General features: G+C 38.0%; 2 protein-coding genes across 4 annotated transcripts; one reads left to right on the top strand and one right to left on the bottom strand.

The window, feature by feature from the left end:
• Nucleotides 1–527: 527 nt before the first annotated feature.
• On the bottom strand, nucleotides 528–13694 carry LOC108135527. Of its 3 annotated transcripts, none has more exons than XM_017256274.2 (4): nucleotides 13587–13657; nucleotides 10872–11053; nucleotides 6778–6947; nucleotides 528–1259 (listed from the first exon to the last, which is right to left on the bottom strand). In XM_017256274.2, the coding sequence occupies exons 2-4, from the start codon at nucleotides 11050–11052 to the stop codon at nucleotides 1053–1055; spliced, it is 558 nt and encodes a 185-aa protein (XP_017111763.1). In that variant the 5' UTR covers nucleotide 11053; nucleotides 13587–13657; the 3' UTR covers nucleotides 528–1052. The 3 variants fall into 3 exon arrangements, with proteins under 3 accessions (XP_017111763.1, XP_017111762.1, XP_041564035.1); XM_017256273.2 differs by having other exon boundaries at nucleotides 529–1259; nucleotides 10872–11058; nucleotides 13587–13693; XM_041708101.1 differs by lacking the exons at nucleotides 528–1259; nucleotides 6778–6947 and adding exons at nucleotides 9244–10401; nucleotides 10464–10537 and having other exon boundaries at nucleotides 10872–11058; nucleotides 13587–13694.
• Nucleotides 13695–16050: 2356 nt separating this feature from the next.
• LOC108135606 (putative mediator of RNA polymerase II transcription subunit 26) lies at nucleotides 16051–25632 on the top strand. The gene is made up of 2 exons (XM_017256418.2): nucleotides 16051–17219; nucleotides 20742–25632. The coding sequence occupies exon 2, from the start codon at nucleotides 20756–20758 to the stop codon at nucleotides 23213–23215; it is 2460 nt and encodes an 819-aa protein (XP_017111907.1). The 5' UTR covers nucleotides 16051–17219; nucleotides 20742–20755; the 3' UTR covers nucleotides 23216–25632.
• The last annotated feature ends 1997 nt before the right edge of the window (nucleotides 25633–27629 follow it).

Genomic DNA, 27629 nt, shown 5'->3' with positions numbered 1-27629 from the left:
GCTTTTCCGGCTTTTGTTGTTGCGTTTTTCACTTCCTTTTGTTTTGGCACGCGTTCTGTACATGGAAACATTCGTTGTCGCTGATTGCAGACACGCATAAAGAGCTCAAAGCCCCCAGGGAGTGGTTCGGTTTTGGGTATAGTCCACTTGGAAATACCCTAGTTTTATGCTGAATATGTTTTTCGGGGGATTGAGAAATTTTAGGGTTTCATGAAAGTGAGCCAATTTTCCTCTAATTTCGTCTCTAGTGATTTTAAATTTCTACACTTTTAAAATATTATTTAACATAAGAGTGGATTCAATTTTATAATTCAGCATTACACTCATTTAAACTTTGAATCTTTATTAAAAGATTTCAAAAATAAAAACATTTTTTGCCAGTATTTGTGTTTAAATAAAATAATTGACTTATATGTAAAAAAAATATATTTTGTATTTATATTTTTTTCATTGAATGTAATAATAAATAATCCCATTTGATTTATATTTACACAACCGTTAATTGTACAATTTTTAATTTAAATTACTTTTACTTATTAATAAAGCCTTCTTTTGAGTTTTAAACTATCTACACTAGGAGGTTATGATTTCTTTTTAATAAACCCCTAAACTTAGACAGCAAAGATACATTTACTAAAAAAAAAAACTATTTTTAATGACTTCAGTCCTATAAAAACGTTATAACTCCCTGTATGCATAAAAATTATTTCTTTAAAGTAACAGATATTCTTAAACCTTAATAATGAACCCGCTGGCTAGACGAAAAATCCCGGTTAGTTAACTGAACTACTCGTCCCACAAAAAAGCCTTCAGTGCAGTTGGCAGCTTCCGTTTTCGATTACGGACCCCATTCCCCCAATCTCGCCAACAGATGCACCGACCATCGACCATCGACCATTGACCACGTGGTCGGCCACAGGAGCGTCGGTATTTAATGGTCTCATTGCGGACAATGCCGGAACTCTCTGTCAATCGATGGGATTGTGTCCACTGTGTGTGTGCGCCAAATTTATGATTTCCTTTCGATTGTTTTCAATGCATTTATTGGGTGCTCAAAATGGACAGCAGGCGGTGACGATTTTGTTGACCTCGTAGCACTGTCCATCGGCGGTGCAGATAAGTTGCGGGGTGCGGGAACTGCTCCTTCCGCCGAATTGGGCTCTGCTCCAGCTGTGGTAGACATCCGTGGCACTGATTCCATAGCCATCCGTCAACCAGTTCTGCAAATCGGCCGGAAATGTCTCATACACCGGCACACTCTGCAATCGAAAAAGGTCAAGATTATAGTGGAAGAATATATATATATATACTACACACAAGTTTTTTTACAGACTGACAATGATAAAAAAAAAACAAGTTAAAAATCATAACCTTTTCAATACCTCAATTCCCACAAATAATATCAAATCAATTTAAATCGATGAACATTTTTCCCTGTATTATCCTATCTCCAACATTATGCTCCTGTTGGTCATGACTTTGTTAAGGAATCAGCCCGACAGTCATTTTTCTTGTTCTTTCGCTTCCTGCGAAAGCGTACGGAAATTAATTTCCGGTGCAACGCTGCGTATGAGCGATGCGATGCGATATATACTAGCAATTGCAAGTGCAAAATGAAATTAATAAGAGAGTGACGGCCGAAAGGAGGGGATGTGCAAACAGGGACGAGTTAGCAAAGGTATAACGAACAAGCGGCGATAAAAATGTGCAAGTTTGTCAACTAATTAAAAAGGGAAGCAGCAACCTGGATGAGTTGCAGTTCGAGGAACAGGCAGAGGGACATTGGCAACTTAATTGAAAACTGCAGTAAACAGCGCCAAAGCAGTTTAGCCATGTTATATATTTTACGGCGAAAGAGGGCCGTTAATAATGTTTGTCTTTTTAGAAAAAAAAAATTAAAAAATTTATATATATATATATTATATATCTTGATAGCTTAACATTTAAATATATCATTAAGAAAATATTACTATTTATGAAAAGACACACAGTAACAAATATTTTTGTTATTTTTTTTAATGACTTAATAAACTGTTGCGCATATATTTATTTTGTGTGGCCAAAGTACGATTTATTAAGTTCGTTGTTTATCCTTTTTTCTGATTCCAATTTCAAACCTTTACACTGAAAACATGAACTTTACTAGCTAACCCCTTTGAATGGAGCCCCAGTTGACTGGCACGGCCGAGAGTGTTGCATTTCCGTTAACGTCAGAGTTAAAGCGAAAGGTAAACTAAAGTTCCGTTTGCGAAGGAAGGACCGAGTCTATAAATTTTATCCAGCTAGCCGAAATCTGGGAAGCGTGCTTATTAAATTGGAAGCGAAAATGGAATTTCTCACTGCAGCGGAGAAAGCCAAACACAAACATTGTGACCTGGTGGCTGGCTAATTAAATTTACCAATTAGACAGACAAACACTTGAGACACAAAAGACACGAAACTGGCCAGTAACACAGACTACAAACGGAGAGTCCTTCTCCAGACTGCTCCAGACAAAGTTGAGTGTTGCTTTTGATTTGGTTAATTTGACTGGCTGCAAGGCCCAGTGAGCATTTGCCGAATCAACATCAAAGTTAATTAAAAATACATAAAACCCATAAACATAAGTGCCGAGTTATCATGCGAGGGGCCGTGGCAGCGTCATTAAGTCACCATGTCGACTTAATTACGAAAACTGTCACCGAATTCATGCTGAGAGTCGTTGAAAAATGTCGTTGTGAAAAATGTGCGATAATTATTGCCACAATTTATCTCTACTCAACGCGAGGAGACCAAAAAAAAAAGAATCTAAAATAACATAATTATTTATGACGAGGGAGAAGGAGGCGACTTGCGAAAGAGGAAGCAATAAAAAATAGGAAAAGTGATAAATATGCGCCAGTTTTTCTCCACCCCATGCGTAATCACAGAAGCCATGAAGGATCTTGGGGAGAAAAAGGCGGAAGTCCTTTGTTGCTTTTTTTGGCCGGCTTTAAAGCCATCGCATAAATAAGCAGCAAATTATTGAACGTAAAAGTTGCCAAATCAGCAGTTGGGGCAAAGGCTCTTAAAGCTAAGAAACACTTTACAAAATACGTATATATTTTTCAAGTTAAAAATATAATTGAACTTAAGAGATATATATTTAAAAAGCATAAAGACTAATATAATTTTACAGATTTTAAGGTCATTGCTTTATTAATTCAACAACCAAAGAAATACGAATTTTTTCTTAAAAATTAAGAATATACCGTTCGTTTTTTTCTCAGTGCAGAAGTGAGCCTTGGGCATGCCAAACAAAACACTTTTCAATTAAGCAACTTGTCAGGCTGAGCGGCCACTGCCAAGGCGGCTGTTCTGTTGGCTCACGCCCACCGCCCCCGGCTTCCCGAAAGGCGAAAAGGTTTAACGCCGGCAAGCACACACACCAGGAAGGTCACACAAACACACACCAACACACACCCTACAGACACAGATGCGAAAGGGAAGTCGCCTAAAGGAATATGGAAAACAAATTGATGGAGGTAGCTTCTACGAATTTCAAGCAAAATGATACCCTTTAGGGGTAAACAAATATGCGCTACAATTATCAAAAGGTTGAACCATAAAGTTAAAAGTAAAATTAAATTTTGTTATGAATAATCCCACACAAGTTAATATTGTTGTTTGCAAAAAAGTGTTTGAAGTTTTATTTTAGACCAGTCCTTGAGAAGCCAAGAACCAAAATAATTATGTTAAAAATACTATTACTCATTTTTTGTATTAATTAGTAATTAGGCATTAATTAACTATCAATTAAAATATTTATTGACAAACTAGGTAAATTCTAAAAAATAAAAATTGTAAATTAAAATAAAATAATTAAAAAAATGTGTTTAAAGTTCACTCAAAAAAGATCCAAGATAGCAATAAATTAAATAAATTATTTGCTTAAAATACTTGTACATTATATACAATTTTTGGAGGAAAATAAATATAACATATAAAATTGGCAATGCCCAACAAAATTTTAAGCACTAGATATGAAAAGTTAAAAATAAAGTCACATGCCTTGATAGACGTCAGACTTTTAATCCTTCCTTTCCTATGCCCCTCCTCCATACCCCTTTAAAAATCCAATAATGTGACCCGCTGCCTGTCACAAGCCAGTAGTACAAATATACTATCCTAGCACAACCCAACTGGATGTCTGCAGGGTATTGCCCCTTAAAAACGTAGAAAGGACGAAAAGAAATGCCTGGCATACTTTTTGGCGCAAGCATATTTACGTTGCATGTATTGCTAACGAGCTGAAGAATTATGACTCCATTAGGTGAGCAGAGGGGGATTTTGAGGGCTTGGGCGGTTCATCGGATGCTTAGAGAGTCCCCGGCATAGTTAGCCTTAAAGTTCCCGGCCATTTGCTTGTTGTTTTTTCCTTAGTGCGCCACGGCTAAGGAAGTGACGCCATTTTGTGCAGATTACGCTTTGATGAACTCAATGGCAATGGTAAGGCTAGCCTTGGAGCGTTTGGAGAGGTTGGAGAGGTTTAAAAGGTCGGGGAGGTGGCAAGTGGAAGCCCAGTGCCTCCGACAAACAGCTGAGCCAGACAGCGGCTTAATGACAACGTCAACAAGACACCAAGAGATTGAATTTACAGAACAAACAATTTTCATTTGCAGTTGAATTAGGCAAAGTAATCCCCAGTGGACATTTTCCATTTTTTGTTGCTCGTCTTCAGGAGAAAACACAGGGTCGGTGGTTGCAGTCGTATTGGATTGCCTTCCAACAATCTAATGAACAGCGGTTTTAGCTACAGAAAAGTATCCAAGTAAAACCTAGTTTGGGCAGAAATAACGAAATCTTGTATTAAATTTAAAGCCTTGTGTGTTCAAGAACCTAATTACAAAGAAGGGGATGATGAGGTTTAGAATTACATTTTGGGTTACTACAAAATTATTTAAGATATATAAAATAAAGTTATAGTAAATAGTTAACAATCAAACCCATTTAAATGAATTCATTTTGCAAAATCACAATACAAAATACTTATACAAAATAATTACATTTTGCAAAATACAATGAAATATAAGTTTCTTTTCTTAACTGTGATGTATTAACAGTAAGGAGATAGTTTCACAAGATAAGATACAAGATAATTTCATTGTTACATATAAGACATTATTATTTTAAAATGAAGAAGTTTTTTAGGAGCTTACAACTCTTTTAGCAAAATAATCACAAATAAAAACTGAAGCTTTCCTTAACAATGTGAAATATTTTATTATGCAAAAGCAAAGGCTCTTATCACTAACAACTAACAAAAAAAAGCAAAACAGACTCCCCTACTCTTCAGCACCATACCATATATCTCCCACTATCAGTGTCGTTTGTTTTGCATAAAATTTGCATTTATTTGTGCGAGACAATCTGCGAAATTGAAAGCAGATGTCTCAAAGCGAACCAACCAGCCACAACACAAGCCACAGCAGCAGCAACATTGCAAAATGCAATACACAAAAATTCGAAGATGGGGTAACCAAAATCGACTCACAGGACCAAGTTCCCTGGGGTCTTAAAGGAAGTTACTTCAATTTTTTGGACAAACTCTCGAAAAACATGCAGTGATGTCCATAGTCCATAGCTAGCCAGTACATAGATTCTGGCCATCCTTTGAAAGAGATACCATCTCTTTATGCAAGTGCTAATGAGAAAGTTTTGATGCATGCCATAATCCAGGCTTTTTTCTGCCTTAGCTGAAAATTCGGCCAGTGAAATTGGTTTTGCTTTTGGGGCAATTTCAAGTTGATGACGTGATTATTACGGGACATATGAATTTTCAATCAAACTGCTGCAATAAAAGTCTAGCTGGATATCCTTTTAGCTGCGAAATCTTTTCGAAGGATAAACAAGGAAAATAATTCCAAATTCTTAATGAAAAATAGCTTCACAGTTTTAAAAGAACTTTTAATAAAAAAAAAACTCTTCTACAAAGTGACAAACTATTATAAAACACAATTTTTTAACTTTTCAATTTCAAACGTAATCTAAAGTAAAAGAATAAGCATTAAATAAAAGCAAAAAAGATTCGAAATGATTATTTAAATTTAAATTAATTATCATCATTTACTAAAAAAGGAACACGAATTGAATAGTAATAAAAATTCAAAATGTTTGTAAAAAACGTAAGTGCTTAAGAGTTTTATTTTCATGAATTATTTTCATTTAAATTTTTTGCTTAAAGAGATTTTAAGATGCGTTTGTTAAGTGTTAGCCCAAATGACTCACGTTCCATACCACCTTATCTTGATATTGTGAACCAAAAATCGTTGTTAACCATAAAGTCGTTTACCAAATTGAAACTTGAGTGCCTGTGAAGATGTATAATCTCTAGCAATTATGTGGTGTGGGTGTAATCCTAAACCAAATGATAAACTCGGTTCGGGGCTTAATCGGTTATTGCCCTTCGGTTCGAGGGAAGTTGACGGCACTGATAAATCTTTAGCTGCTGCCTGATTGTTTTCAATCCAGGGAAGCGACGTGGCGTGCCTGCTGGCTGTAAATGAAATCCGGCGGCACTGGAGCGTGACCACCATGCGGTCACGTGCCCGAAGATGCTACTCCAAATTCTCCACATTTAACCCAAAAAAAAAAACCCCATTCCGCCAAAATTCAAGACAGGCACTGACAGATATCCGGGGCCAAGTTAAAAAAAAATGAACACCATCCAAAAAGTTAAGCAGCAACAACAGCGTGATTTATGTTGGCCGGAGTTATCTGGCTTCCCGATTTCGGGACCCAGGCTAAGAGGCTGCTCACCTGAAACTCATTGGCCATGGCGGCCAGCCAGTTGGGATCCGGGCTCAGCAGGAACTGCTCCTGGTTCTCCACCACATCGACCACCTCCACTTCCTGCAACGTCGGCGGTTCCAGGCCGGCGGCTGAATTTATGGCCAAGGCTAATTGGTACAACAAAAAACTTGTGCGTGCTGTAATCACAAGAAAAAAGAAGGGGCTTTGAACTTAAGCTGAGAAAAGGAAACTAAGCAATCGTAGTTTAAAATATTCTATATTTTAAAATTAAAGGTCAACAAAATTATTAATCCTTTAATGAAATTAAAAATGTAGTTAATATTATAGTTCTAGATTGTACACATAAAGTATAGTAAAAATTCGAATAATCTTGAGTAAAGAAAATCAAAAAATATTATTTCAAATTTCAAACAAATCTGCCGTTAATATACACATTATTTTTACCTCAGTTTATTAATATAAACTCAATTATAATCCAAAGCTATCTGCTAAATTTTTAAAGCATTCATTTTCTTTTCGGGGTTTAGTTTCGTAATTTTTTTTTCTCTGTGTTACACTTGCTGTTTTTGAAGAGTCTGGCTAAGCAAGAAATTTAATTTTAAAACACTCCAAAGCGCCCAGCCTCCACCCGAAAACCCCAAAGTACTCGAGTATCTGAAGCCTCCTCGAGCACTGTTTTGTTCTCAGATTGTGCGCTAAGCATTTTGTTTGAGTTCAACTAGCTACTTACTGTCAGTTAAGTGCAATCGCCAAAGAATACCAGAAAACGGCAAAGGAAATGGGGAAAAGTGGCGGGGGAAATGTGATCCACTCTGCAGGTGATTGGCAAATGCGCACATGAAACTTTGATAAGCGTCTCGAATTGCAGTCATTAGACAATTTCTGAGACTCGAATGTCATTTAGTTGGCAATCAATTGAACATTTGTCGAATCATCAAGCCAAACGAACAAAATCAAATTGTTTGGCAGCCACTTGGGAAATTCGGAAAAAAAGGGCCTTTGATTGAAAAAAGCGCTTGAAAGGGTTCCTTTTTTTATTAAGGTGATCCCATTTAACGTCGAATGACTCTCTAATTTCCGTTTCAATGGGCTAATACAAATAATGCAGCCTCAGAAAATATTTCAAGAAGGTTTCACGATAAGATTAATGGTTTATCTTAGCAAGTGCCTTGCAATGGTTTGTTTATATAAATTTGTTTATAATCTTGAGCTTTTTGTATCAAATTTTAAAGGCATTAAACGATTTAATGAGCTTCAAGAAAAGGCAGAGATAAAAAAGTATTTTTGTATAACATTTTGTTAATATATTTCTAGTAACATTTTTTGTTGATTATTTTATAAAACCAAAAACTATTAATTCAGTCTAAAGAGACTTATTTAACGAAACATTTTTTTAGATAAATAAACTTTATACCGCAAAAACCAGCAATTATTCCAAGAGATTCGCTCCTTCATAAAGTTATCATCCCCATTTTTTCTATTGAGATTTCATTTGAAATCGTTTTCTACCTTCGTTCGCTTTGAGATTGCAAACTTATTTAATTAAGTTGTGTACGAATTATGCGCTTGTCACTCAAAACTAATTTCCAACTGCAGTTCAGAATCGCTTTGGCGAGGAACTTTTCGTTTCGTTTCGTATCGTTTCGTATCGTTTTTTCCGCTGCTTTGAGCTGTCGCTAAGTGCTGCTGCCATTTCCCACAGAATTTCGCGTTACGCATACGCCGCGTTGACGTTAATCATACGCCATGTTAAACGCACCGCAAAAAAGTTCGCCCCTGCATCTTGGCAATAAATCACACATTTTAAATCTGAAAGTTGGCCGAAAAGCAGGGGAAAAAAATACAACAGCAGACTGAAAACAAATGCGACAACTGACCCAAAATGTCAGCTGGCCAAATGGAAAGCGCCAAAATGGGAAAGCGAAAAAGGAAAGGCCAAAACAAAGTGAGGGCAACGCTTTTTTTTACAAAAGCGAAAGTCGCCGATGATGCAGTGGGTTGCTGTTGAGTTAGTGTCATTGGGTTGTTCTCGGTTGTTCTCGGCCTGTTTGTTTTCACTGTGTGTTTATGTGGGCCAAGTTGAAATGCAGCATCACCACGTGACCACTAGAAATTTGCATTTTAATGGCTTCCCCGGCATTTGGCACTACTTATCCTCAATTGTGTGGAGTGCCAGCGGAAAAAGGAAGAGGTCGAGCAGACGGTGTCAAGGAGGAGCACGGCCATTGGATGGCAACAATATGTGTTAAGTGTTGTCGTCGGCGCTTAATGATGCCGAGAATAAACTTGGCCCACACACACGCTTAGGCAGGAAAAAACTAAAAAGTACACAGTCATAAAAAACAATAAAGACATAAAACCGAAGAGCAAATTTAAAAAAAAATCCTTTTATTTAAAATTTTTATTTTCCAAATAGTAGATAGTATCAAATTTTTAATTTTTTAGGTGAAAACAGACGTAAGTCTGTGTAATCATGCAAAATGTATTGTTTTTCTATTTTAAAAACTACGAATAAAACAAAAAAATCTACTATTTCGCTTTCGTGTTTTAGTTCGCTAGCAATTAAAAGCAAAATAAATTATGAGTAATTTAAGTAATATTTCCCAAGGTGTACGTACGCCTGAGTATCTGTGCTGACAACATGAGCAGCTACAACAAGGAGCATCGCATCGGTAAACAAACAAACGACGGCAGTGACAACGCGTGACAAATGACACCAGCGACATCAAATTCCGCTTGCAACGCCCGCTGCAACGGAAACGTTGCAGGCGGTAAGGATTCGCTGAGGGCGAAATGGGTGGTGTGGTATGGAATATGGTATGCGACTAAGCCATGGGGGCTGTGGGAGGTCTAAAGGGAACTGGAACAAGCAACAAGCGGATATAGCGATTGTCGACTAGCAGCAGCGGAAAAAACAAGAGAAAATAGAAGAATGACGAGAAAATGTTGAAGAAGAAGACGGATAATAGTGTCACACAAAAAGCTTCGGCAAGTGATAACAGAAAAGTAGTAACATGCTACCAGTGACAATGAAAGATTAAGTTCAATTAAAAGAAAATATAAACACTTAAATAGAGTGTCTTAGTTTATCAGTTAGAAACATTACAGTTTTAAAAGGGTCTTTAAAACACTGTGAGACTATACCTAAATACCTTGATTTAAAAATCGAACAACAATATTCTATAGTTGTCCTAGCAACAATGGCAAAATTCAATAATTCAAACTTTTTCAAAGTTTTTTAACTCAATTAATATCTGTATTCATATCAATTTTTTTTTCCTCTCTATGTGTGAGTTCTGATAATGTTAATAGGTACTTCGATTTCAATAAGTATCTTAGGAGAACTGATTTCGGTTAAATATTAAATTTCCCGCTTAGCTAGGTTCCACATTTCAGTGGCATTCATGCTCGGTTGAGTGCCTACGTTTCGCTGCAGCTGCTCTTGACTGTTTTGACGCCCCCAAACGCCTTCGTAACCCCCTGTTGCCGTTTTAAGGTCCCCGTCGCTCAGTTCTCAGCTTCTTGAAGCGCCACGGTAAGCTTAGATCCAGTGACACTTGAGTTATTTTCGGGTTCTCGGCGGAATAGGAATGGTAAAGGGACAAGAACGCAGATTGCAAGCTGGCGCAACTAAGTGTAGGTGGAAAACGAAATAGCAATTAAGAATTCGTTGACATTTCCTCTCGACATACTCCTCGCCACCCTTGAATCCCACTCCACCTGGTACTCCAACGAAGACCACAGTGCGTATGCGTGATAAACAAAGCTAATTGGAAAAACAAGAGAGGAATAGAGTCACAAACGGCAAGACAGTGTTGCCAAGTCTTAAAGTTAATCAGAGTTAGAAATATACATTCAAATTGTTTTCAGAAGTGATAAAACGTCATTTAAGGAGAAGATTAAAAGAAAACTAGGTCTATTTTTGGATTTAAAACTATTATTTTTAATTAAATACCCTTTAATTTTTTGTATAAAATGCTTAATGAATTTTATAATTAAAGATTTTTTTAATTTGTGATATTTATCTCTTAGCCAAATTTGTATAAGGTCTGAACACTTAAGTAGGCAAGCTTGCATCACTGATGACTAACGACTCTTACCTGATGCGGGCACTGCAGCCAGGACTTTTTGGCCCGGTGTTAGTCCTAGAACATCCATCCTTGATTCACCTTCTGCTGCTCCTGCTTGTCCTCCTGGAAATGAAGCAAACACCGTTGCCAGCAGGTTGAGGAATATATATAGTTGCAGCCGCGGCTGAGAACTCCTTCTGATTTCCGCCATCCTGCGCTGCAACGAAGGATTAGAAAATTGGCTTTCAATTCAGGCGGCATCAGGCAGTTATTAATACAATGAAGGGCTTCCTACAGAGACCATTGTGTGAAGAAGCACGATCTCGGTTGGAGTGAAAAAAATACAAAACAAAAGGATCGAGTGGGCCAACAGTTTCCATCACTTGGCCGTTGTCTGGCCTTTATTCCGTCAGTTTATATGAAAGGCAAGCTAAGGGTGGAATGTTCTGCAGAAGCTTTAAACCCTCTTTGGTTACTCTAAAATTATTTTTAAAATTATTATTTTTCTTGATATAAAAAAGTTGTCATCACATAATAAAACAAATTATTTTGAATTATTTTTCTACATACAGAAACAGTCTTTTTGGAATATATCATGTGTTCTTGTAGATTAATAAATTTACGCACTAGATATTAATTACGGCTTTATAATTTAATGCTCTCCATTGAGTATAAGCACTTCTGAATATGCGTCATTAAACTCAATTAGCTTAAAATCTACACAAATTTACATCCTGATTCGGAATTAATATTTATGACTTGAATATATTGCTCCCGCAACTTTTATTATTGGTATAAATCAACAAATAAACCAATAAATTTGTATAAGAGCATTTTTGTTTTTTTCCTTAATAATAATCGTTACCTAATATATATATTTTTTTGTATGCATAGGGCTGCTCGACCCAAGGGCTATACCAAGTTTAACATAACAAATTGGTAAAGTCACTCCAATCTGGCGTCTCTGACCCCCGACTTGGCACTTTTTCCGAGACGAGACTGACAACCAGCATAGATTGCATGCTATGGGTGTTCGTCGTGGAGCTTATTAACGCTCCAGCGGTCCCAACTCTTCGCCTACAAATCCCGCTCCAATTCCCCCACTAAACAGACAGTCGTGCACAATGGAAAAATGGGGAAAATCCTTTGGACTCGGCCATCAGAGGCGGCATCGCATCGACAGCCATTGTTGTGCGCCATCAATTGAACAATTTGAATGGCGGCGGCTAAAGATTTATGAGACGCACAACCTTCAAGTTGCCTTAAGTTTTTGGATCAAGAGTTAAAGACTCCACTGTTTGCATATAGAATAGCAAGCTTCAAAGAACTTGTACTTTCATTGAGATAAATAGGTATAAGGTTTAAATAAACATTAATATGAATAACAATTATTAGGAAATTAAAACTAAGAATTATAAAATGGCAATAATAATTGCAAAAACAAACAAAAAATAACTTGTGTGTTGATAGATATGATCTAATAAATATATACCGCCTAAGAACATTTCTCTACCACAACTTTTCAGAATTTCACGGTTTAGAACTACAATTTACATAAATTTTATAAGTTATAAATAAGGCACACTTAAACGTTGAATTTCTTGAACACATTCAATGCTTTCTTCCTTTGATTGCAGTAAACTCTCCAAGTATTTGGCAACAATTAAGCAGCTTAAAGAGTGCATTACCACCATTCACTTTTGCTCTTTTCTCGCTTAACGCGCAATTTAATGAGTGGCGGAAAACGGAATGAAAAGGAGCAACTGTTGAAAGGATGTGTGGCAGGGAAAACGAGCGTATATACACAGGCAACACGAGGAAAACATTGCAAAAGGAAAAGCTGCGTCGTTCCACTAGTGCACTTCCCATTTTTGAACCCACACTCGATTGTCTATCAGGAACTGCTATTTTCTCTTTGTGGCCCGCAAAACAAACAGAAAGCAAAAAATAAAAAAGAAAACAACTTTCGACAGAAAAACAGGAACATTAGGACTTGATAATAAGCTCTAATGGTTAGACATGGCTTTGTAGGAACTGAGTGCAACGCAATATCCTGAATTTAATTTTGAATTAGGATTATCTGAAGAAATTTGCATTTTTAATTAAAAAAATAATAGTTTAAATATTAATTTTAATACGCTATAACGCTATAACGCTATAACAGCGTTCTGTTTTCTTATAGTACACCTTATAGTTTCTTATATATTTTAAGTAAAAACGAAATTCGTCTACACGAAAGTTGTTACAAAAAATTAACAGAAATTACTAACAATTGTTGGTAAGCAATACAATTTATTTGGTTTAATGATCACCAAAAAAAAACGTGAGTATATAAACAGATTATTATTATTTTAGGTTCCGAATCAGCAACTTTCTTTAATTTATCCATTAAATTTATCAATCAGAACAAAATAGTAAACTAAATAAGCATAACTCCACAAAAAATGTACTTAACCTTGCATTATTTGAAGCACTTAAATAAAGAGTAAATGTAAATAGCACCAATAAATTCTTGCCCATACAAATTGAATGGTATATATTTTTAACAATTAAATTGCCATTCGACAGAAACAATTTTATTTGACTCCCTTGTCAGTTGCAGATTTTCCTGTTTCCAATTCCGTTCATTAGTTTTCGTTTGCCTTCTATATTTGTTTCAGCGAACGTTTGAAATAAAATTTAATTTCACAGCTGGCTATCTTTTTATTACACGTTCAGGTCAGGATCTGGTTTATATATATGTACCGTTAAACGCCGCTCCAATCGGTCGTTGGTTTTAATTGTTACTGCTGCCGAAAAATATAAATGCTCGACTGAACCACACCGAATTCAAAACGCAGAAGGTACTCGAAAAAAACTAAAGACAAACAAAAAACACTGATTGAAATCTGAGAAATCAATGCTCAAGTATTGCCATATAAAGTCAAGTACCCCAATGCGGGGGCGATGAAATGATATCAGATGATAACAAGCCAAGCAAAACGCTGATAATTTTGATTTCGCCGCAGGGTTCAAAGGTCGGAAAGTGAAACAGCGAGCGGGCGTAGTTGAAAATTAATATGCGTTAAATACGGAGAGCTGTTTGTCTAATTAAACAGCTCCACTCCTCGAGATAGCGACTGTTCAGAAAGCGAAAATAAAACTGATAATAGCTGCAGGTGAGCATGGCCGAAAATTGGTAATAGAGCATGATTGAGTACAAAAAACCTTTAACAAATTGGTTACGCGAAATTGGATCCTAAAATAATGGGAATTTACAAAAGTAATAGCTATTCAGCTAAATGGAGGTCTATATAACAGCAGCTTGTGTTTCTATACTTGATTTTAAAAATCAATGATTTGGAAAACAATTGTCCAAATTGTTTTTCCAAAAAAAATAAAAACAATAATGATTTAAATGCTTATTTTCGGGTCGTAAAACCAATCAAACAATAAAAAGAAAAAATTGGAATGAAATTAAGTATAATTAAGTCCCTTAATTTGTTTAGACAGCTTACCGACTTATTGATTTTCATGCAACTTATTGTGGAAGAATATTTTCACAAAAAGCACAAACTGAGTAGAGAAAAAAAAAACGCTTAAGCCCACCCACTTGCGCCCACTAATTCATTTCAATAATTGAGCACCTTTTCGACTGCCTTTCGTGGCCCTTTTTCACGTTGGGTAGGGAAAGGGGCTCTATTAGTTTTGACATTCATTTGACAGTTTGATGAATGAATTAAGCACACAAAGGGCGCAAATATTTATGAAAGAAAGTGGAATAAATGCAGGAAAAGCAGCGAAGAAAGAGTGGTAATAGAGAGGTTTAAGGGACAAGGAAACAGCAAAAGAAAAGGGGCCAATATTCTGAATGGCAATCGGAGAAAAAAGGAGAAATATTCAAACAGATTTCTATCGCTTGCACACAATTTACCTAGCTTTTTTTCCAACTTCTTGGCCTTCTTCTTGGCCCTCTCTTTCATTTCCCTTTTTTCTTGCTAGCCCTTAAATATCTTCGTAACCCCGAGGCCGCCAATTTGCTTCCAATTTCTGCTTTAAGTGTCTGCGAAAAACGAAAATTTTCGCCAGAGAGCATTAGGCAGATTCGTATCGTGGAAAACAATTTTAAATGGCGCACACAAAATGCCGGAAACCAGACACAAAATGTTAACGGAAAGGGAAACAGACGTTTACACACACACACACACACACAGCCAGACACACACGAACACGAAGGCCCTTGGAATGTGTTAGTTGATGCAATTTAAATGCTGAAAAGGGAATCCAAATCATATTTGATGATTTATTTTTGCTTCTGATGGGCATATGAAATTGCATTGCTGTTTTATTTGATTGTCGCTTAATACTTGTAAATTATATAAATTTTAAAGTAAACACATTTTTAATCTGATAATCTTTATTTGAGCTTTATTTTTGAAATATTAGAGAAATATTACAATCCAATATATGTACCGTTTATACAATTATATCAGTATATTTAAAACAAAATGGCTTGTAGTTATGTGTACTAATATAATTATGAAAATATTTACAAAACTGTATAATTCTATAACTCAAATACAAATTTTTGAAAGGGTAATCGGTTGTATAAATAATTCTATTTTTTTAGAATGCACAAACACATAGGCATATTAAGTGTGTTCGTTTTACCTATTTTGTTTAATCCTCCCCATGGCAATTTATATTTTATATTTTAAGTTTATAAAATTTTTTATTAGCGTGGACACCAACCGAGGCAGAGAGCCAAAAGCCGAGATACAATCCCTTGCCGAGTACTTGAGCAAGGACAAACACCGATATTTGCCCGAGCTTATCGGAAACTTATCGATAAATTGGATATAATCTTTTATTTTAGTACATGTATTATTTAAATTTTGGCGTCTAAATTTCGGAAACGGTTTTCAGGTTAAGTCAACCGAGGTAAACAATCATCTTTCTAGCTAACTTCACAACTCCTCTTATATAAATATAAGTAAATATTTTGGTGACCTTTGCAGGAGAACTCATCCTTATGCTTCAAAGACAATAAATACGCCAGATTTATTTTATTATTGTTTTTGTATTTATATTTTAAGTATTTTACATAAAAATCACAAAGTTTTTTTTTTTTAGAAAATTTTATAAAATTATTTTTCAGGTCCTAAAATATTGTCATCACATTTTCCACTCCTATCGATATACGCAGAGAACCGGGTGACAGCCCTAGCGGGCGAATAATTGGTTAGAAGGCCCACACTCGACCTGGTCACACTGCTCTGCAATGTTCTCAGCAGCAGATTTGAGAAAAAGTGGAAAAATAACAAAACAAACGTGCAAAAAACGGTGAAAAACGCGACGCGCAATTGCAGAACGAGTGCACGACAAGCGGGCGATTAAAACGGCGTCGCGAAAAAGCGGAAAAAGCTCGGAACAAAACGAAAAAATTGAAGAGCCATCATCACAGCGACGAAGATGAGCGAAGAAGAAGAAGCGAGGCAGCAGCAGCAGCAAAAGCAGCAATAATAAGTTGTTCTCTGTGCGAGTGAGAGAGTGCAGCAGAGCAAAATAGGGGCATAAAAAACGCAAAATAAACGAAAATAAGAATCCGAGATTGCTGCGAAGTGAGTGTGCACAACGGTAAAATCCCGTTGCCCGCAAAAATCTACCGCCCCGCGTGCCTGTGTGTGTGTCGGTGTATCGGTGTCGCTGTGCGTGCCTGTGTGTTGGTGAGATTTCCCATTAGTGTGCGAAAAACAAAAGCCAAAAAATCGGAGGAAAGAATATATAGAAATCAAGGAAATGCAATATAGAATCGGCCGCCGCCGCCGTTGCTGCGTGCTGTAATCCCAATTGGACTCCCAATTGGAGGCACACTCGACCGCCTCTGTGTGTGCGTGCGTGTGTCTATGTGAAAAGAGGTCAAAGGCGCAACAAAAGTTTTTCACTTTTCATGCGGTAACCAAAAAAAATAGCGCAAATAAAAAAAGTGCCAACCAGCTGAGAGCGCAAAATACAAAAAAAAAACAACGTCGCAGTTTTGCGTTAAAACAATAAACCTGCCCAAGTGTGCGTGCGCGTGCGGATGTGTGTGTGTGTAAGAGCGAGGCGAAATAACGAAAAAAAAAAAAAATAATCAGTTGTTAAAATAATCCCTCAACAAACCGATTTTCGGATTTAACAACTCTCGGCTCGCAAACAACTCAAAATCAAATCTGGTTTTATCAGGCGACGCAAAACAAAAAAAAACGCAAAAGGCCATAACAATAACAACAAAAAAAGCGCCAAAAATTAAATTCTTATATATGAGATTTTAATCAAGCAAGAATCCAATTTGCATAGCACAAGAGCGACAGAGAAAGCAAGAGATCCAATTGGAGTTAGCGGCGAACGCGAGAGAATGTAAGTAACGCCTCTGTCCGTTCGTTTTGTTTTTGCCGCCTCTTTGCTTTGCACACTTTTCTGCAAATGTTTTTCCTCTCTTTACCCCCTTTATTTTCTTTCAACTGTTGCGGTTGCGCCGCGCGATAAATAAACAAACATAGGAAATTATTCAAATATTCCAGGCAAGGCGCGCGCCATTAAAAAAAACTGGCTGATAAGCGATTCTCAGGAGACAAATGCGAAATAGGGAATAAAGAGGAAAGAAAGGAAAATAATTTTCAATATGCATTTTCAATCGACGGTGTTTTTTTTCTGTGCAGAGAGTACTCAATAACCCATTTTTATCGGTCGCAGTTTATTAAATAATTATTGAATGTCATTATCGATTCGTGGGAATATTTCCGCTCTGCCCAACAAAAGCCTCCCCTTAAATACCAACCCCCCAAACAAAAATACCCACTCCCTTCCAAAAAGTAATTCATACCTTTGTTTAGTTTGAGGCGTGCTCGGCCTTTTTATGGCCACAATTGCCGCCTCGGCCAAAAATGTGAGTCGCATTCGAAATCTCTTCGCTCCTGCATCGCGTTTTAGCCATAATGGGCCTTACACTTCCTATATCAGCTGGGATTAGTCATACGATAGGGTTCTACAAAGAAATACAGATAGTCACGAATTGGAACTTTAAATCAGAATAGTAACACCCATTTGGGTTTTTGAAAAGCAAAAAAATAGGTGAACATTCGGTGTTGATCCATTACAGTTTTTTTAGACCATCGGAACTCTTTCACTTAAAATGTATCTTGAAGTTGTATTTTAAAATAAGTTCAAATCAAAAATTTTAAAAACATACGTAGAATTGTTTTTGTTTAATCCAAGATCAAGAAACTTCAATTTTCTGAGTATATCACTAAGCGATGTTTACCAGGTCTAAAATGAGTCAGAATTTAGCTAGAATTAACACGTCCAAAACAACGTAGCAACATTTGAAGTCTAATGTCACAGTTCCAAGAAAATCCATTAAAAAAAATTAAAATGATAAATTAAAACTTAACATGAATGAAAGGCCGGTGAAAAGTATACTTAGAAATTGAGGTTCCCTCAAAAGAAATAACCTCAATCGATTTAATTGAGCTGTTCTATTCGCCACCTGAACAAGAAATCGATAAGGTTAAATTATCTAATGGTTGAAATTAATGAGCTTGAATTAGGGGTTGGGTTCAATAGGTGTGCGGGAACTTTAGAGGTTCATTCAGTAATTTCTTAGGGAAAACACCGATATAATGCCTATGAATTTCCCAGCTCTAATAATTCGCAAAGATTTCAAATTCGTCAGCGTTTTATTATCTTTATTCGACTTTCGTTGCAGTCTTAAGATCAGTTTAAATGAGTTATTCCTTCTATATCAAATAGTGCCACTACAATAAAAAGCATAGAAATGCTCTGAATATAATCGACTTGTTGTAAAATGAGTAATATTTGAATTATATAACTGTAAAATTGTGTACACAACATTTAAAAATAGTTTAAGGAGAGAAGAATTATAGTTTTCATTTCTATTTGATGAGTTTTATATAGCAATGGAAACATCGGTTAGCATAATTATTAAATGTTTGACAACTATTTAATTATTTAGTATAGGAATCTTAGAGTCTACCGTCTAGTCAGTTTAACTAAGTCTGTAAGGGTAAATCAACTTTTGATTGGTTTAAAATACTTTGACTAATATTTACATAATTCACTATCATGCGCGGAAACTACTATTATTCGCCGTACCATATGTGTGGGTACATAAGTTTACCAAATTGATAAGAACTGTACCCATATTTTTATGTCTTGCTGAAGATAAAGAGCCATTTTTGATTTTAGCTCGCTTAGGTTTGTTTTTTTTTGAGCGGTTATTTCTCACCGTTTTCAGGCTTTTGTCAACGCATCAGACGAGTATTATCATCATCATCGATCGAAACTCATCGAAAAGTTGTCAAAAGCTGCGGAACTGGTTTATGGTTTTAGTCTAGAGGAAGCTACAAATATTTGGAGCATAATCTGAGCTTCATATTTATGGGAAAACGTGGCTAAAGTTGTTTTTTAAAATGCCCTTCATGTGTGTCCGAAAAATCATCGAATCAAAGCAACGAGCAGAATGCTTCTCAACTTTGCACTGTCGCGGAACCGGAATAAATTAATGCAACGAAAAAAAGATTATTTCGATTGCTACGCAATTCGCGTCATTTGCATAATGCAGCTGCAGGTGGCAACGAAAGGCAGCACACCGCACCGCCCCGATCAAACCCCCCTTAAGACTAGAGCCCCAAAACCCCAACCAGTCACTTTTAAAGACCAATGTACATATAAAAACTTGTTGTTTGCCCTGCTCGTCGCTTTTTCCCGCCCTTTTTGAACACTCGGCAGATATAAATCGCATATGTACACATGTTCGTACATATGACACTCGTTATGCAATGGCATTGAAAACGAGTGAAGAGAGTGGGGCAAACCAAGACCGGGACAACCGGGCAAACATTACTACGCATGGCGTGGACCTGAATCCGAATCCGAACCAGAATCGGCATCGGAATCCGAATCCGAATCGGAATCCGAAAGCGAATGCGAATGCGAAATGCGAGTTCTGACTGGGACTCGGACTCGGACAAACGTCGACTGTTTTGTATCTGTATCTGGCTTATCAGCAAGCCGCCCGCTCGACTGACAAATTGATAAAAACCAGAATGGGGGAGGGGGTTTCACGGGTGGATGCCGCCCCACTGTCAAAACATTTCCATGCCCTTCACCGACAGATAAAAAAAAGGAGGATAAAGGTGTGCGCCTCAGGGAGCGGAAATGCCTTGAGATGGAAGAGCTGGCTTATGGCAACAGCTTGGAGGCTCCAACTATTCACGGATCCAGAGTTGACGATTTTAAGTCTTTGCTACATCATTATAAATCATTATTGTTCGTAAATTTTAATTTATTATTTGCATTTAATGCCCCAAAAATAGACATTTGATTATTAGCAAATAAATAAATATTTTGTAATTCAACTATTAAACCGAGAAGAATTTATTTATGAAATAAAATGCAAAAAATTGTTTGTTCAAAAACGTAACTATCTACGAATCGATTTTTACTGTATAAATAAAAATCATTAAAATTAAATCATAACGATGTTTACATGTTGAGTTTATTTTGTAGCAGAACAAGTAACATTATAATATTTTTTATTCCTTAAACAAGCAATTTTATTTGTAAACGTTTTTTTAAGTATATATATTTTTTTTAATATTTGGATAAAAGATATAAATCCAGGGAATCTATAACTAACCTGTAATCCACCGAACCAGCAAATGTATACCCACAAAAGTAACTAATAATGGAAAGTACAAACAAATTGTGAAAATCACTTGCTAATAAATTAAAATACTCTAGACATTAATTTACCAATCGCAAATATTTTCCTTTAGCCCCTCTTAGAAAAAGCAAAACGAACGATACCTCTAGAAAAGTTACTAAATATATAATTATCACATAGATTCTTTCTTCCAGACTAAACCGCCACAATGGCCAATCCGCGGAAGTTCAGCGAGAAGATTGCGCTGCAGAAGCAAAAGCAGGCGGAGGGAACGGCGGAGTTTGAGCGGATTATGAAGGAGGTGTATGCCACGAAGAGGGACGATCCGCCGGCCAATCAAAAGATTCTGGAGTGCCTGGGCGGCGTTCAGGAGGTGAGCCAATCCTCGCCAGGATCTGGCAATGGGACTGGAGGCGGTGGTGGCAGTGGTTCTGGCAGTGGAGCCAGCGGCGGTGGAGCCTCGCCAGATGGCTTGGCAGGCGGTGGTGGAGGTTCCCCGACGGCGTATCGCGAGTCGCGTGGGCGTAGCGTGGGCGTCGGACCCATGCGGAGACCCTCGGAGCGCAAGCAGGATCGCTCGCCATACGGCAGCAGCAGCAGCACGCAGCAAACCCTTGACAATGGCCAACTGAATCCGCATCTTCTGGGTCCACCAACTTCGGACAATTTGTGGCGACGCTCCAGTTCCGATTCCGCGCTACACCAGACTGCGTTAGGAGCGGGCTTCGATACCAACGTTAATTCTATGTACCAACAGCAGCAGCAGCAGCAGCATCATCAGCAGCAGCAGCAGCAGCAACAACAGCCAGGCCAGACAAGATCTCACTCGCCGCACCATGGGATTAACAGGACCATGAGTCCGCAGGCGCAGCGCAGAAAGTCACCGGCTCTGCAACACCCTCAACTGCAATTGCAGCAGCTACAGCAGCAACAGATGCAACAGCAGCACCAACTGCACCAGCAACTTCAAATGCAGCAGCTGCAACAGCAGCAACACCAGCAACAGCAGCAGCAACAGCAGCAGCAACAACAGACCACGCCATACAACAACGCCAAATTCACGAACCCTGTGTTCCGGCCGCTTCAGGAACAGGCCAACTTTGCCAACACCGGCTCCCTGCCCGATCTCACGGCCCTGCAGAACTATGCCCCCCAGCAGCAACAGCAAATCCAGCAGCAGCAGCAGCAGCAGTTGCAGCAAACCCTGTCGCCCGTCATGTCACCGCACAATCACCGACGCGAGCGGGATCAGTCGCCCAGTCCGTTTAGTCCGGCGGGTGGAGGGGGAGGAGCGGGACCCGGTTCACCTTATCAGCAGCAGCAGCACTCGCCCACCGGCAACACGCAACAACAGCAACAACAACAACAACCTAGCAGTTCGCCGCACCTGTCCTTCACCAATCTGGCCACGACGCAGGCAACTGTCGCCACGTTTAATCCGCTGCCAACGCTGGGACCGCACAATGCCACCGACTATCGCCAGCCACCGAATCCGCCTAGTCCACGTTCTTCTCCCGGTCTGCTGAGCAGTGTTTCGGCCACGGATCTGCACTCGAGCGCTCCGGCCAGTCCAATACGCCAACAGCAACAGGCCCAGCAGCAGCAGCAGCAACAACAACAGCAGCAGCAACAGGCAGCACACCAGCAACAGCAACAATTTGATAACTCATACAACAGTCTGAATACCTCGTTTCACAATCAGTTTGAGATCTTCTCGCTGGGCGACAGTAATTCCTCACCGGAGCAGCAAGGTTTCGCCAATAACTTTGTGGCCCTGGACTTTGACGATCTGAGTGGCGGCGGAGGAGGTGGTTCGGCCGGAGGCGGTGGCGGTGGCGGGGGCGTTGGAAGCAATGGAGGAGGCCTGACCAACGGCTACAACAAGCAGGAGATGTTGGACTTTAGTGAGCTGAGCGGCAGTCCGGAGGCGAGTGGGAACAACAACCATATGCGACGGGGAGTGAGCAACCTGAACAACAACGGGTTGAGCAACGGTGTGGGATCCACGCACAATGGCAGCACAAATCTAAATGGGGCGGGGAACAACAATAGCAGTAGTGGAGGTGGTTCGACGCAGGATCCTTTGGGCATAACCACTTCCCCTGTACCCTCGCCCCTAGGCTGTCCCAGTTCACCACTACCGATACCCATGTCGGCGCAGACTTCGCCACAGCAGCAACACAACCACCACCATCACCACCATCAACATCAACAGCAGCAGCAACAGCATCATCAGCAGCAACACCATCAGCAGCAGCAACTATCGCTATCTCTGCACCATTCGCCACATCATTCGCCCATGCACTCGCCACACCATGGGAATTCACCGCTGTCGAGCAGCTCACCAGTGAGTCACAATGCCTGCTCCAACTCCAATGTGGTGATGAACCACCACCAGCAGCAGCAGCAGCAGCAACAACATCACCACCAGCAGCAACACCACCTTCAGGGATCCTCGCAAAGTCACACGCCGACCACAGCGAATATTCCCTCGATCATCTTTAGTGATTACTCCTCCAATGCGGATTTCTCGAGAGAGATATTCGACACACTCGACCTGGATCTGGGCCAGATGGACGTGGCCGGGCTGCAGATGCTCTCCGACCAGAATCCCATTATGATCGCCGATCCCAATATCGAGGACAGTTTTCGGCGCGACCTCAACTGATACTATGAGGAGGCTGTTGCGGCCATCGAGAGCGGAGTGCTGCTGGAGGAAGACTACCAGGCGCTGCTGGGATCGGAGGCGCTGCCGGATGACCAGGTGGCCACAATGGAGGCCGCCGCAGCAGCAGCAGCAGCAGTAGAGACAGTTGAAGAGGCGGCCACAGTTAGTGACAAGGACAAAAAGGAGCTGGAAGTGGTGGAGCTTTTGGTGTCTGGAGTGATGGATGACCTGGTGGACTCCAGTGACCTGGACGAAGAGGTGCGCAACTTCTTCTTCTAGACTGCAAGCCTTTCATCGATTTTGTCGTCACCACAACGGTTGGGACTTTCAGTTTCAACAGATATATGAGGAAGTGAATTAAGTTTTTTAAACACTTCTACTAAGAAATTCCCGATTACATGCCATATTACTTAAGCTTATGATTCACAAGCTTAATGTGAAGTAAATTAAATTCGGAAATGCTGACAAGGGTTATTGTAATGTTTATAAACGTCATATAAATTCACTTCCGCATATTCATGCTGAAACTGAAAGTTTTTTAACTGGCCTCAATATTGTTATCTCATCATCGTCCGTGCTTTCGTAGCTAGCTCTTTAAAAAAAAAGTAAAAAAAAAAAATTTAATTGAATCGTTAACCCATAAGTGTACTTGAGTGTCTTTTTACACCCTATTTCCTGAAAAATCCCTAGCACCCCTGAAAAAGCGAAACATATTTTACAGCGAGTCTCAGATTTTACTTAATTACGCACATAAGTCACTATACAATTTACACACTTAAGCTCTTATTTCTGTATATAATACAAAACCTGAAGGGAAGAAAGCGAAAAGGATTGAAACCAAAAAGTGTCTTAGACCAACGACCAAAATTATATTCTCTATACGAAAATGAAGAAAACTGGGAAGAGTACGGATTTAGATGAGCCCCTCTAAGCAAAATAATTCCGGATATGCCATCCATCCCGTTTCCATTCGTTTGTTTGATCCAGAAAAATAGCTAGCTAAATACGCATCTACGTGCATCTGTAAAGCCCTACCTATATTATAATCCCAATGTGCCGTCGAAGCAATTATTAGATTTTAAGATGCCGATATCGAAACCGATCCCCTCAGTGCTGTAAAGTCTTCAGAGTGTCCCCCCGCGAACCCTTTTCGAATACAAAACGATAGATAGGTGTAAATTCGAGAACCCTCTTCATAAACTCAGTATCACAAACTAAACGAGTATATAACCATACAGACAAACGCATATAGGTATATAGCTGAATATATCTACTGATATATAGTTGATAGTCCAGGCACAAGTGTAGCTCACAATTGGAATCCAGTTCCAGTGTCCTGCTCCGACAAATTTTACGAAACCAACAAGAATCAAAAGCGAACTCAAAACAACTAAAGAAAACTTAAAGGAATTTTTTACAAGTCTTTAACAAATAGTAGATAGGATTTTCCATTAAACGTTTTCCGAACACTTAATTATCGAGCATGGAACTACGACTACTACCATAAATACCCCAAACCTACTTAAATCCGTTGTTTTTTCAAGTCATTTTTATTACGAAAGTAAACAAATATTTAAGAATCAAATCAAAGAAAGCTTTATGGCCAGTAACCAACAATAAGAAGAATGAAATAGCTAGGATAAGGCGATTCTAAACCCTGCATAATATATACTGTTTATAAATAATATGACCCCCTTAAAACACACATATAAATCATTGAGTCTAAATTACTTAATAAATGTAACAAAAACTTAAAAACGGGAGAAAAAAAAAACAAACAAAATAAATAGCTTCAAAAGTGCAAAGAGAAAATGTTTTATTTAATTCGAGTACCAGAAATTCTTATAAATTTACATAATAATAATTAATATTAGTAACATGCTAATATATCCCCAACAAAAAGATTTCCTTTTTCTAATTATCGATGTTAAATTCTAGTTATAAACTAAAATTAAATGAGACGAGATACGCGAAAAACTTTACAAGCGACACACAAAAAGCGAAACAAAATAAAAAATACATATATAAATGTAATTTAAAAATGTAATTTATGTGGGAAACGCGCAAATATATATATACTTATATATATAATATATATATATATATATAGATTGATAACATTTGTCTCTGCTGTTTTGTGTTAAAATATACACGTAAATAAAAATAAAATCTTGAAGAATTATAATAATACTAGATAAGTGAGAGAGGAATGCTAATTATAAATTATACTATTATTATTATACGATATGTACTAAGTAATTGTGTATGTAATATATAATTACATTTATAAAAATAACGGTACATCAACAACAACAACCCGCAAAACCGAGGAGAATAAGCCATAAGATTATATTCAATGTAATAACACAGTTATTTGTTTCAAATAAATCTTAAATTTGATTTTAAAGTCCAGAAAACAGTTATTGAGTTTTGTTTTGAAAACATGCGAGGGATTATAAATAAATATTTATTTGTTTTTGCTTATAAAACCAATGTTATCAAAGCTAACATACACAAAATTGATCAACAAATTTGTTTTAATGGCTAAATATTTCAAGACGAGTAAATATTATCTTTATCGTTATTCATTGTTCGAAGTTCTTTCATTACTTCCATATTTTTTCTATGCATTGAACGGCCAACCACCTGTTGTTCCAAAATTCCGTTTACGTGGGCGACTGCATTTCTAGGTGTTCGAATGATTGCACGTAAAATTATGTAAATTTATAAAAAAAAAATAGTAATCAAGCGCATTCATTAATTGCACACCCGCTCTCTCAAAGGTGCAAATGTGTGAGTGAGTAGTTTGTGTCTTTGTTAATAAGCGCGACGCAGTTTGTGTTTTGTGTGTGCTAAATTTAGTAGTCAAAGTTCAATGCGGAATATTGAATAACTGGAGGAGGCACTAGGGCTTAAATACTCCTCTTTCGGATTCTACTACTTTTCCAGACAACTTGGTACATATTTGCACATGTGCCACAATACAGAGCAACGGATCGCAAGAGTCGGAGAGCAAACAACAAATAAAATATTCACAAATGCGTAAGACGTCAGCTTGGTTTAACAAATAAAACAAGCTGTTCGTAATTCCAAAATCAAGTTTTCGATCTTTACGGCCAGAAACTTATAAACAAGAAGAGAGAGAGAGAGCGCCCAAGCTAGAAACTAATAAGGCACACAGAAAGAAATTTTAATCTCAATAAAAAAAATAATATGTTTTAATTTTAACTGAATATCCATTGGTAAGTGTGTAAGTTCAAATTTGAAGTTAAATTCAATCTCAGTATCATAATTTATTTAAAAAGTACATCAACACTTTTAAGATCATCATTGGCAGCCAGTGATGTTGTAGAATCAATTCTTAAAACATAAACAATTTCCGACTTGTGTCATACAGCTTTTACCATAAAAACTCTTAAATCGATCCCTAACTACTTTTATATTTTTGATAAGGTAAGGTATTTATTAATATTTCATAAATTTGTAAACAACCAAGAAAACTTATTTTACTAGCCAATTATGTAAGAACAATTATATATAGATGTATTTTAAAATCTAAGATGATTTTTTTCTCTGTTAAGAGAGAGTGTAGATTGAGTGGAATAGACAGAGCTTGCGTGGGAGAGCTGATATCAGCGGCATAACGGTAAAGGGCAAGCCCCACATGTAGTAAACCAAAAACATACCGCCAATACAGTCAAGCCTCTTAGCCCAAAATCAACATTATAGCTAAAAATCGAAGCATTTTAATTGAAATGTTTTCGGCTGGTTTTTATTGCTGTTTATGTTTACTTTTCACACTCGTCTGTTTAATTATAATGTTAACAGAGGTTGGAGCGGCCCCAAACATCTTCTGGGGGTACGACTGTAGTCACTAAAAGCGCGAAAATCGAACGGAAAACGTTAAGGCGAGATAGCCAGTTGTTTATTGTTATTTGCTATTTTGTGTTCATGTTAGACCTTAATTAAGTGTTAAAATGGCATGAAATTAAATCTGCAAGTGTGAGTTAGCTGGAATCGATGACGCTGTGACGATAACGTCATTATCGTTATCACCCCCAAGCCACTCGAAAGGCGCAAATGTTATCAGCGTTGGCACTCGCACGAGAGCAACAACAACAGATTCCAGTCGCAGTCCCCAATCCATACCCAGAATCGGCCGACATTATTCAGCCCCGTCCATGCTTCAATCTCTTTCAACTCCTCAGGGGGCCTTTTGGGGACATTGCCATTGCTATTGCGATATTGCTAATGCTATTGCTACAGCCAGCTGGCTCTATTCGACATTCTTACAAACAGCAGCGGTCAAATAAATAGTAATTAAATAGCATAGGGAGCAATAGCCCGTTAAGTACTCCAAGCAACAGAAAAAATCATACTAAATTTAAGAACCTACATTCTCGTTTTCTCATTT

Source organism: Drosophila elegans, unplaced genomic scaffold, assembly GCF_018152505.1.
Source record: "Drosophila elegans isolate 14027-0461.03 unplaced genomic scaffold, ASM1815250v1 contig_208, whole genome shotgun sequence".
NCBI classification, from domain to species: domain Eukaryota; kingdom Metazoa; phylum Arthropoda; class Insecta; order Diptera; family Drosophilidae; genus Drosophila; species Drosophila elegans.
Note: the sequence above shows the minus strand (reverse complement) of the source record. Positions and strands in the feature narration are given on the sequence as shown.

Excerpts from the sequence above, each read along its gene's own strand:
- LOC108135527 (XM_017256273.2), bottom strand. The coding sequence starts at position 11,052 with ATGGCGGAAATCAGAAGGAGTTCTCAGCCGCGGCTGCAACTATATATA. Across the intron at positions 6,948-10,871 it reads GGCTGCAGTGCCCGCATCAG|CACGCACAAGTTTTTTGTTG; the intron begins GTAAGAGTCGTT and ends TTGTGATTACAG. Across the intron at positions 1,260-6,777 it reads CCATGGCCAATGAGTTTCAG|AGTGTGCCGGTGTATGAGAC; the intron begins GTGAGCAGCCTC and ends TTTCGATTGCAG.
- LOC108135606 (XM_017256418.2), top strand. The coding sequence starts at position 20,756 with ATGGCCAATCCGCGGAAGTTCAGCGAGAAGATTGCGCTGCAGAAGCAA.